At 36.6% G+C, this 12695-nt stretch overlaps 1 protein-coding gene across 1 annotated transcript in view; it reads left to right on the forward strand.

The window, feature by feature from the left end:
• The first annotated feature begins 7567 nt into the window (after positions 1–7567).
• Positions 7568–12695, forward strand: part of LOC108491333 — a 151334-nt gene continuing 146206 nt past the window's right edge. Inside the window, 1 exon segment of the mRNA XM_017800701.1 lies at positions 7568–7689. Within this exon segment, the coding sequence (XP_017656190.1) occupies positions 7568–7689 (122 nt within the window).

A 12695-nucleotide genomic window follows, 5' to 3' on the forward strand; every position in this document is an offset into this window, starting at 1 on the left:
GTCAAAAAATGCCCTTAAGACAATCCTGCAAGGTATCTACTACCTAACTAAATATCACCAATTTCCAAAATCATGGTTGTTCTCTCAGTTCTACAAAGTGAAAAAAATTATCTTAAGTATCTTTAAACACACTCCTGTAATATGAAATAATGTTTCTCCTGCCTTCTTTCCATTCATTGTTCTGCTTTCTTCTTCAAACACTCCTTCCTAGTCATTCCACATGAAATATAGATTCTATAAGATTGCAATCCTGGTTTGCTTGTTGCTATCTTTGGAACCACTTCAATTTCTTTAATCACTCAGGACTTTACAGGTTAATAATATTTCTTCTAGATTTCTGGATATTTTCTTTTTTTTCAAATATTTTATTCCAATGTATTTTGGATGTTGAAAACATTGCCATTAAATTGCTTATAATGCCCCCATTTCCATCTTGTATTATTTGTAGGATCTTCAGTGATTTTTTTTTTACTTTTAATTTTAGCAATTTTCATTTTTCCTTTTTTTTACAATGTTACTAAATATTTTAGAAGACTTCTAAATCTTTAAAAAGTTGTTTATCTCTAATAATTTTTCTATTATTTGCATTCTTATTACTTATTCAGCATTTATTTTCCCCTGGTTTATTATTTTAAATGGAATATTTCATAAAAATTATTCATTTATTCAATTATTACATTTAATAATGCTATTTCTTTTAAAAATTTTGTCATGTAATAAGAGCAACAACAAAATTGAATGTACAAGTATCTCCACAGGAAGGTGAGTCCTTCGTGTATAAACAAAAGAATGGTACAACTGGATCATATTGTAGATTCATTTTTACCATTTTAAGAGTTCTCCAGAAGGATTTCCATAGTCATTGCACGAGTTTGCATTCCCACCAGCACTGAATGAGCATTCTCTTCTCCACATCCTAGCCGCATTTGGTGTCATTTATTCTCTTGAGCTTAGCCAGTCTGACTGGGGTAACACGAAATATTAAAGTGAGTTTAATTTGCATTTCCCTAATTACTAACACGTTTTAAAGTGTGTGTTAGTCATGTTTATTTCTGATTTTGAGAACTCTCTGTTCAGATCCATAGCCCATATTTTAGTTGGGTCATTTGTTTTCTTGATTCTTTGTTTATTGAGTTCTTATATATTCTGAATAATAATCTGTCAGATGTGTAGCTGGCGAAGATTTTCTCTCTGTGCATTTCTTTTTCACTTTTTTTGTTTCTTTTGATGTATAGGATCTTCTTAGTTTAAAGTCTCATTTCTTGATTGTTGACCTTATTTACAGAGAAGTTGGATTCAGAAAATTATTTTCTACACCAATATCTTGTAGGGCACTGCGTACATTTTCTTTTAACAGTTTCAGGGTTTTAGCTTTCATATTGCGGATCTTTCATCCATTTGTATTTGGCTTTTGTGCAAAGTGAAGGACAAGAATCTAATTTCATTCTTCTACAAGTGAAGATCCAGTTTTACCAGCAACATTTTGTTGAAGATGCTGTCTTTCCACCATTGTGAGTCCTTGGCACTTTTGTCAATAATCAAGTGACTAAAACAGCACACACATATGTTTCAATATTTTAAAAAACATTTTATCTATTTTTTTATGTGTATGTGCCTGCATGTATGTAAGTGAACCCATGTGCACAATGACTGAGGAGGCCAGAAGGGAGTGTTGCAACCCCTAAAACCGTAGTTACAAGTGGTCATTAGCCACAGTTTGGGTGTGGGGAATTGATCTGTGTCCTTTGCAAGACCAGCCAGTGCTGTAAACTACTGACCCATTGATCTATGTGTCTGTTTTGGGGCCAGTACCATGCTGTTTCTATGACTATAGGTCTGTAATGTTCTTTGAGATCTGGTATAATAATCCTTTGAGCATTGCTCTTTTTGCTCAAGATTGCTTTGGCTCTCTGGGAGCTCTTGTTATTCCAGATGAATTATAGAGTGATTTTCTCTAGTTCTATGAAGAATGTCATGGAAATTTTGATTGGGACTGCAATTAATTTATAAATCAATTTTTGGTAGGATGGTCATTTTCACAATATTAATTCTACCAATCCATGTGCATGGAAGGTCTTTAAATCTCCTGGTATTTTCCTCCATCTCTTTCATCAACAGTTACAATTTTTTTATTGTAAAGATATTTAAAGTCTTTAGTTAGGCTTATTCCTAGATATTTTTTGAGACTATTGTGAATGTGAGCATTTTCATGAATGTTTTCTCAGATTGCTTTTGTTTTGGTGTTTAAAAAGACTCTTATATTTGTAGATTGATTTTTGTAACCTGACACCTTACAAAAAGTGTTGATCACTTCTAGTTGTCAGGTGGAACTTTGAAATCTATTATATATAATGTCATATAATCTGCAAATAGGGAAAATCTGACCTTTTCCAATTATACTCCTTTAATTTCCTTCTCTACCAAGGTTTTTATAGTACTATATTGAAAATGAAGGGAAATAGTAGACAGCTGGGCTTCATAGCTTTAGTTGTCAACATCACAGACCTAGATAGAGGGAGCCCCATTGGGGAATTTCCTCCATTGGACTGGCTTGTGGTCATGTCTGCAGGGTATTTTCTTGATTTTTGAGTGATGTGGGAGGGCCCAGCCCACTGTAGGCAGCACCAGCCCCTCGCAGGCTGTTCTGTATTGTATAAGAAAGCAGACTGAGCATGGACCACAGGGGAAAGTCAGTAAGCAGATATCCTCTGTGGCCTTTGATTAAGTTCCTGCCTTCACGTTCCTGCCCTGAATTCCTACCTTAAGCTCACTCATTGATGACCTGTGATCTGGGGGGTGTAAAGCAAATACATTGTTTCCTTCCTAAATTGGTATTTGTCAGAGTATTTTGTCACAGAAATGGAAAAATAAAGTAGAATAGAAATTGGTACCAGAAGTGGGGTATTGTTGTGCCATAGGATTATGGAAACATTTGGAAATTTGGACTGCAAAAGCCATAGAATACTTAGAGTTTGTTGCTTAGGCACTTGGAACAGTTATGCTGAAAGAGTTGTCGACAATGGGGGCCTGACTTGCAAAACTTCAAATGGAAGTTGAGACTATCAGGGCTGTTTGTGAGATGTCTTGAATTTAAAAATCTATGGGTTCTGCTCAGCAATGGCTGAAGAATCAGCTGTAATTTGGAAAAAAACAGAACCACTGGAGTGAAACCACTTGAACAATTGATGCTGGTTAGCTGGAGCTGAAAAATCAGCTGTAATTAACAAGAGATCAGTATTTCTGTGGAAAAAATCTTCTGAGAAGTATTTCCTCAGGGCCTGCACACAAAAGCTGTGGTCCAGAGAGGGCCTGAGCCTCCATCTCAACCTGGAATCAGGACATCAGGACTTGATAGTGTGTAAGAGTCTCCTGCATGGTTCTGGTATGGAAAGCATGAAGGGTTCACAGAGAACAGCTGTGGTTTGGCACCCTGGAAGGCCAGGAAAGGCTGTTGGTGAAAGTGCAAACTCAGTTACAGTGAAGACCCCAGCACTGAAGGGGTCATTGAGAGAAACTGAGGTTTTGAACCCTGAGAAACTGTAAGAGACCATTGGTGAAGGTGCAACCTCAGTTTCAGTGGAGACCCCAGGTTTTTTGAGATTCCAGGACAATGAGATGACCACCAAGGGCAGCAGCAGATGTGGACAGTGTTATCCTGGGCCTGCAAGATGTGTAGTGTGTGCTGTGGACAGCAGAGTCAGAGAAGTGGAATGGTCAAAACACTTTGGAACCCGGAAGATCATGAGTGACAGATGTCCAGTCTTGATCTTCTTTGCTGGAGTTAAGTTTTGCTTAGGTGCTCCCAATTCTTCCCTTTTGAAATAAAACCATACTTGTTTTGGATTTTACAGGAGCCCACAGAAAAGAGACTATGGACTTTGGATGTTTTTAAGGACTGTAGGACTTTTAAGATTGCACTCACTTATGTTGTGGTATTGTTAACATAACTTAGGGACAAAAATATGGAAAAGTTGTGGTTTCATAGTGATGTGTGTCAAATTGATAAGGAGTCCTTTGTGATGGAAAGTTTTAGTTATCATCTTGACACATCTGGGTAGACAGAGCTCCTATTGGGAAATTGCTTCCATTGGACAGGCCTGTGGTCATATCTGTGGGGTACTTTTGTGATTTTGGGGTGATTTGGGAGGGCCCTGCCCACTTTGCATGATGCCACTGCTGGACAGTTTGTTCTATATGGTATAAAAACAGGATGAGCATGGGCCATGGGAGCAAACCAGTAAGCAGCATTCCTCCATGGCCTGTGCTTCAGCTCCTGCCTTCAGGTTCTGGCCATGAGTTCCTACCTTGGGCTCCCTGATGAACTGTGACCCATGGGGTATAACCAAATAAACACTTTCCTCCACAGGTTGGTATTAGTCAGAGTATTTTGTCATACCAATGGGAAAACAAACTAGAACAACAGCCTTATCTCACTCCTGATTTAATGGGAATGCCTCCAGTATTTCTCCATTTAATGGGAATGCTTCCAGTGTTCATCCATTTAGAATGATGTTGACTGCATTTGTTGTATATAGCTTTAATTATGTTGAGGTATTTTCCATCCAGTCAAATTCTCACTAGAACTTTTAACATTAAATGCATGTTGGATTTTGTCAAAGGCAAAAATATATTGAGATAACCATGTGATTTTTGTTTTTATGTCCATTTATATGATTTAATTACATTTACTGACTTACATATATTGAACCATCCCTGAATCTCTAAATAAGGAGGACTCAATCATTGTGTACAATATTTTTATGTGTGTCTGTATATGGTGAATATTTTCTTGAAAATTTTTGCATCTGTGTTCATTAAGGATGTGCCAATAGTTTTCCTCTGTTGTTGTGTCTTTATCTAGTGTTGATATTAGAGTTATGATGTCTTCAGATAAGGAGTTTGGAGTCCCCCTCTTTGTGAATAATTTAAGGAGCATTGGTTGTAGATTTTCTTTAAGTGTCAGATAGAATTCTGCTGTGAATTCGTCTTGGCCTGGGCATTTTCAGTTGAGAGGTATTTGTATTATTTCCTTATTTGTTATGGGTTTGTGTGAGCTTTGTTTTTTTTCTTGATTTAGCTTTGGTGATTTCCAAGAATTTAGAAATGCATAGATTTCAAAATTTAGAAATCTATCTATTTCTTTTGGATTTCCAAATTTAATAGGACATAAGTTTTTTTCCACTATTCCCTTATAATATTCTGGATTTTTTGGTGTTTATTGTGATATTTCCCCTTTAATCTATGATTTTGTTAATTTGGATTTCCTCTGACAAATGGATAAAGAAAATATGGTATATTTACACAAGGAAATTCTACTCAGTGGTAAAGAAAGACAGAAAAGACAGAGTTATGAAATTTGCAGGTAAATTGATGGAATTAGAAGCTATTGTCCTAAATGAATTAACACAGACTTTGAAAAACAAGCAACATATATTCTCTCCCATTTGTGAATCTTAGCACCAACTTCACATATGTAAGTATTGATTCTGAAGTAAGCTGCAGAAGCCAGGAACATGGAAAGGAAGTGTTTAGGTAAAGGGAAGGAAAGAGTCCAAGAAAGAGGGATGATAGGAAACAGATAATACCAAGGGGGAAATGGGAGAAACAGAGGTATTCAATTGGGAAGGGAAGAGAGAAGAATATACAAGGAATCATGGGGTAAAGAAGAAGAAGGAGTTCAAAGGAGGAGGGATGAAAGGGGACAGGTGTTATCAAGGAGAAATAGGAGTACTTTAACTGGGGAGGGCAGAGGGATGTTAGACAGGGAGGGAGAGATGATAAATAAATATAGCTTAGGTGGTGTGAAAAACAGTAAGAAATTTATTAGCTCAAAATCTGATTGAAAAATACACAATTTCTGAACAGGAGTGCATGTACATACCTGAAGGGTATATAATAAGAAACATAGTATCAGACAGGAGAAACCTCCCTGTTGTTAGTCAGGGTGCTCTAAGAGACTCCCAAAATAACACAAGCAATTGCCACAGCCATTGATTAACTTCCAGAACATGAAGGTAAGACCGTATTGCAGAAGGCAAGACATTCTTTCTGCACAAGACTTGGAGCAATGGAGCTGAAACTGAACTGGAAGCCTCCACCCTGAATACTATCTCTCATGGTTCTGGAGGATATTCTGCAAGCTGCTAAGAGAGAAAACCAATAAATCTTCCAATCCCAGCTTTCAAGTCTAGTAACCACAACAATGACCCACAGAACAAACTATAATGGTGCAGAAGTACTACTTTTATTTGGAGTAATCAACAGCTATCTAATTGGACTTAAAGCCCTCTGATTGGGAGGTCATATACTGTATACATAGCTATATACACATGGCTAGAGAGGTCATAGATCCTAAAGAAAACCCCAAGTCAGTCATTTCCTTTCACAAATGCAATTTCTTACTATATGATAAATATGGATCATTATATTTACAGACTGATTTACCATACACTACCCACCAAAGAAGCTTCTTTTTACAACAGATGAAGAGTATTACAGAGATCCACAACTGGTCACAAATGGAGAATAAATGTCTGAGAGAAACTGAGTCCTAAGTGACTTATCTAGTATAGAACCTCTCTATTCCAGAATAATGGAACATAGTGCAAGAGGGGGATGGAGAAAATATTAATACATCTCTCAACTCTCATGAGCAAAGCTTCCTCTTGCAACAGATGGCAATGCACACAGAAGACCACAACTGGTCAAAGTGTAGAGAAGAGACAGCAGAGAGCATGTCCCTAAATAGGATTCATATATTATACCTCATCCACCCATGAGATCAGTAGTCATTTTAGAGGACAGAGTACAAAAAGTTAAGAGTCACGCTTGATGTATGATCATAGGGAAACAAAGTCTCCTGGGCCTCTGGGAACTTGCTCTCCTGAACTTATAGCAATGATGTCAGCATATATAAGACCCATAAAAACTCATGAACTCAACATTGAACTGAAGAAATGGGCAGCAGACCCCAATCATTTTCAAACAACTATTGGCAGGTGATTATTGCTGGGTGAAGGAGAGTCGATATTTTTTTAAGGGAGTGACTCTAGATAGGTTCTCCTGACTTCAGTGGTTTAATATGTACTGAGATACAAGTGGGTACACAAACTTGACATGATAGGCCTTCATATATATGACAGAATGCATGAAATCCAGGGGGGCAGCCATGGAGGTGCAGATGGGAGAGGGGTATAAATTTGGTTAAGATGTTTATATGAAATGCACAAAAATTCAATAAATATATGATTTAAAAATTTCCTTATGTAAATGTGTAAGTACTGAGATATTTTTATCATCATTAATTCAATTCAAATATTTTATAAGAGCTTTCTGTTATTTCATGGATTTTGTTTTATTTGGTATAATTTTTTCTCCTTTTCACTGTTTGAAAAGTTCCTAATGCAGATAATGGGCTTTAGTCAAATCACCCATTCCATCTCCTAAAATTCCTTCTCAATCCACACCGTCACTTTTCCCTCCAAATTTATGTGCTCTAGTTTTGAAAAACTCAGTGATTCTTTTAGTGGTCCAGTGTGTGCATGGGTTTAAGACCCACTAATGAAACATGAATCACTTCTTGTATTCTGCATCCCAGAAGAAAAATGGCCCTCCTTCTTCAAGCAGAATTCAGCTGCCAATAGTTCCTCAGCTAGGTGTGGGACTTCACAACCACCTCATGATTTCATGGTGAGATTTCATCTGGCTTGATGTTGCACAGGTTGTTTTTTTTTTCATGTTGTTGCAAGTGCTGTCAGTTCATATAAGCAACTGCCTTGTGTCCAGAATGCACTGGTGTGTTGTAATGGTCTACCATCTTTGGCCCTTATAATCTTTCCACCTCCTGTGATGATCCCTTTGCCTTGGGAGGAAGGGATGTGATATGGTAGCCCCATTTACAGCTGGTCACTTTGAAGTTTCTTATTCTCTGTACATTGGCCAGTTTCATGTCTCTATATTTATCATTACCTACTTCAAATGTAGCTTCTCTGATGAGGGCTGACAAACACATTAATCTATGAACATAATAAGTCATTAAGAGTCCATTTAATAATATGCCCATTTAGCTGAATAATAATAATAGGTATTTCCCTAAGTTCTATGACCTATTTATCCACGATTCTTGGCACCAAAGAATGCTAGATATGTGTTCTGTCTTACGGAGCAGGCATTAAATCCAATAGAATGTGGTTGGTAACTCCCATAACACTTGTGCCATTGGTGTATCATTGGGAATATCTTGCCCAGGTGATCTTCAATGCAACTCACAGGATTCACAGGTGAGTGGAGATGATGATTAATTTTATTGCTCAACAGCACAAATAGCACCTTTCAGCACTATGACACCTAGCCAATAAGGATTAAGTGTCTACTTTAGTACCAGCTTGATTTCTCCATGTTGTATGTCTTAAGTATGTGTTTTCTTCAACAATAGGGTCTGATACTCAATTCTGGAGGGTAGCAAATAGAAATGGCAATGGCGTATAATGTCTGAAGGTCTGAAAAACAGCTCTAAAAGCAAAAACCCATTCTTGGCACTAAGGTTTTTATTCGATAACATATGTTATCTATGACTGGTATTTTATATAAGGTAACACACTTAGACTCTTTTTTGTATATGTATATATTTGAAGAATCTTCTACAATAGTAGGTTTCCATATGATTTTCTTAAAAGACCCCCCCATACGTCCTCCTCTACACTGCCCTCCAATTCCTCACCACATACAATTCTTCTAGCTCCATTATTCTTTATTTTCCCATTATAACATTTTACCCCAGTCAGAGTTTCTCAAATCAAGCAAGCAAAAAAACAAAAAATCCGAATGACAACAAATACTGTTGTCAGTATGGGGAATGGAGCACAATTTGGTGAAGCCACTATGGGTATCAGTGTGGTTATTCCTCAAAAGTCTAAAAGTAAATCTACTATGTAATTCAGTTACAGTACTTTTTGGCATGTGCCCAAAGAACTCTACATCCTACAACAGAGGCATTTTCTTCCCCACATTTTTTGTTAATCTATCCACAGTACTGAGGAAATGAAACAGCCTAGATGTCCATTTATAGATGAATGGGTATTGAAAATGTGTACATTAACAGAATGAAATATTATTCAGCTGTTAATAAAAATGTAATTATGACATTTGCAAGTTAATCAATGCAGCTGGACATTATCTTACTGAGTGAGATAACTCATATCTAGAAAGAGAAATGCCACATGTTCTCTCTATGGGCTTTGAATCTTTGGATATGTGTGTTTAAATTGGATTACCCACTAAAGTTGGGAAATTAATATGGGTCCAGGGGAAGGCTGCTTTCAAGGGAAGGGGAAGAGAACAGAGATCATTACTTTTTTTTTTTTTTACTTTGAGACTAAAAGCACAGATCGTAAGCTAATACATTAATTATAAAGTGGGACTCTAAAATCGCACAAAACCATGTCTATACAGCATTAGAAATGATACAACTTTACCATAGGTATCAAAGCACAGCATTTATACTTTAAACCCATAGATATTTTTGCCAGGAATACCCAATTAAAACTACAACAAAGGTTAAAACCTCATTTAATTTTATGTCTTATAGGGTTTATACTGAATAAAATATTGTATAACTGTAACAATTCAAATGTAAACCTAAAAATTTATAGCCAATTTTGAAAAAGATACATCTTAGATCAGAAAATTATTATTGAATATGTCAATGCTGTTGTAATGAAATGCTTCTTCTAAGTACGTGGTTATTAAAAAACAATAAAATGAGAAAAACTAGAACAAAAGGACAAACTTTGAGTAGGTCATGTTTACTGATTGATCCCAATGAGATATTAAGCATCCATGGCTTTCTGTATCCTAAGTAGAAATTCTATGAGACATACACAAAGGATTCTAGATTAAATTTACTCTTCATTTGCTACATCCCTGTAATCACAGTCATGAGTTGTTAATAAGCTTAAGCAAGGATAGTAAAAGGATTGACAATATGTACATCAGCTTGATGTTATGATTGGAAAATCTTTCTTCATTTTTATGACTTCTGTTAAGAGAAGGCTGCGTTTCAGAATTAACTCATGTTCACAATTTGATAATGAGCTCTGGATTTTCAATGTAACCAAAATGATGCATTTAAAGGAGGTTAGTTATTTACCAATGTAATGGCTCATTAGTGAGCTATTCATTTATTTTAGGGCCCTAAATTAGTCATTTTTCCATCCCTGTGACAAAATCCCTGAGCTGATCACATTAGTAAAGGAAAAGCTCATTTTTGCTCATGATACCAGAAATTTAGTTCATGGTCCTTCGGTCTTACTGTTTCGTGCCTGTAGTAGCACAGAACATCACTGCATTAACACAGTGAAGGAGGCCTGGACACCTCATTGTAACTGCATAGGAGACAAAGAGGAAGGGCCTGGCCCCAGAGCCTCTTTCAAGGGCAACTACTGGCTTAACTTGCTTTTGCTGGGCCCCACTTCTGAAGTCCTACTCACCAATCAATTGGGATAAGCTCGGCCAAAATCTTTAACACAAAAGTTTTTTGAGAATATTCCATTTCCAAACTGCAAAGGATTGCACATCATTTCATCCTGGATATAAATCTCTGCTGTTTAATCCTGAAGTCTGATCTATTGCTGGAAATTACAAAATACTATTTTTTAAATTTTTTATTTTTATTTTATGTGTAGCAGTGTTATAGCTGCATGTGTGTAAATGCATCCATGTTGTGTAGCACCCACAGAGGACAGAAGAGGGTGTCAGATCCCCTGTAACTGGAATTACAGAAGGCTATCAGCCTCCTTGTGGATGTTGAGATTTGAGCTCGGGTCTTCTGAAAGAACAGCCAGTGTTCTTAACTGCTGAGCGATTTTTCCAGCCCTCAAGTTTCTTTTTTTAATGTATAATCATTTGAACTTTTGTTTTGTGCATTCAATATAATTTGTCTTAATCAAGTTGAAACCCTTATCCCCATCTGCACTTCCCATACTCCCCTACCTGACATAATGAATTCTGTCATATATATTAGGGCTTTTCCAGTCATGAATTTATACACATATGTCCCTCATGTCCACACATGTCCAGTTCATCCACTAGAGTCTAGTCAGCCTATCTAGAGTCATTCCCTTACAGAAGATCTACTCTCACTCATCCCTCAATAATCAGTTGCCAATAATTCTTAGCTAAGGTTGAGGCCTGCTGCTCATCTCCCCAGTTCTATGCTGGGTTTTGTCTGATTGAGTTAGCTTGGGTCTTATGCTTGCTATCACCATTGTTGTAAGTTTATATGAGCAAGTTTCCAGAGACCCAAAAGCCTCTGTTTCCTTATGTTCAAGCACCAAACCTGACTCTAAAAATCTTTCTGCTGCCTCTTCCACAATGATCCCTGAGCCAATGGATGGGCAAGGTTTAATACAGGAGTCCTATCCAGGGATACACACCCTGCAGCCCCTTATTCTCTAAAACTTAGCTAGTTGAGGCCTACTATGTGCACCACACTCTGTTGTATAAGGAAGATTTGCTGCTGAGAGTTGAAGCATGCATTAGTATTCGCTCTACCCATTCTTCCACTATGTTCCATGAGCCTTAGATGGCCAAGTTTCACTGTAGATGTGTCACTTAGGACTGCGTGTCTTTCAGATATGTACTCTCTGTGTATGACCAGTTGTGGAACTCTGTAATAGTCTCTCTCTGTTGCAAAAAGAAGTTTCTTTGATGAATGGTGTGTGATATACTTATCTGTAAATACAAGGATCCATATTTAGCATATAGCAAGAAATTTCATTTATCTAGAGATATGGCAGTGATAAGGTTTTCTCTAGGATCTATGACCTCTCCAGTCATGTGTATTTGGCTATGTTTAAAGTAAAGCTCATGAGTTCCTTTCATAGAAAGGGTTTTAAGTTCAATTAGATAACTGTTGAATATTCCCCTAGGTAAAAGTGCCACTACTGTACAAATAGAGAGTTTACTGTTCTTGTCCTTGTGGTTATTAGGCTTTATAGCTGGATTGGACCATTAATTTGGTTTCTTTGACTCTGGTATGTTATTTCCAATAAAATGAGGGGATTGATGCCAAATGCAATATCTATTGTAGTAATCTGTTTTTAAAATTGAAATTTCAGTGCCCCATAAGGCTGCTAATGCTCCTGTCACCAACATTCAGGAGGATGAAGCGGGCAGTCTTTGAAGGTATGTATAAGGGTGCTTGAGAAGATCATATCATAAACCTTTTCCAACACTCATATATCTCTGTCATTTTGTCTACTTATCTATTTCAAAATAGGAAATGATTGATACCTCAACATCACAAGGATGTCTATCATAGAGTCCATATTTTAGTCAAGTAACATGTTACAGAAAATGCACTAAATCAGTATTTCTGTCAGATGGATTCATGGGGATAAATTAACAATGTCTAAAGTGTGCTTTCTCCCTTAATTCTTTGTCTTCACTTCTGAAAATTGGTAATAATATCAGTATGTGTCTAAAAATATTTACAAGACTGATCTATATGCAAATAAACATTTTCGTATGTTTGCTTTAGATATTTCCAAGAAAATGAAAAAGAATAAAATACAGTATAAGAATTAGAAAAATGTGACCAACCAAAAACAAACTGCAAAGAATATATTTGCTTTCTTTGGACAAAAATATCAAGAACTGTTTATATTCACTGGGTTATATATAAAAACAGGTTTATA

This window comes from Nannospalax galili, unplaced genomic scaffold, assembly GCF_000622305.1.
Source record: "Nannospalax galili isolate Female #2095 unplaced genomic scaffold, S.galili_v1.0 scaffold359, whole genome shotgun sequence".
Classification (NCBI taxonomy): domain Eukaryota; kingdom Metazoa; phylum Chordata; class Mammalia; order Rodentia; family Spalacidae; genus Nannospalax; species Nannospalax galili.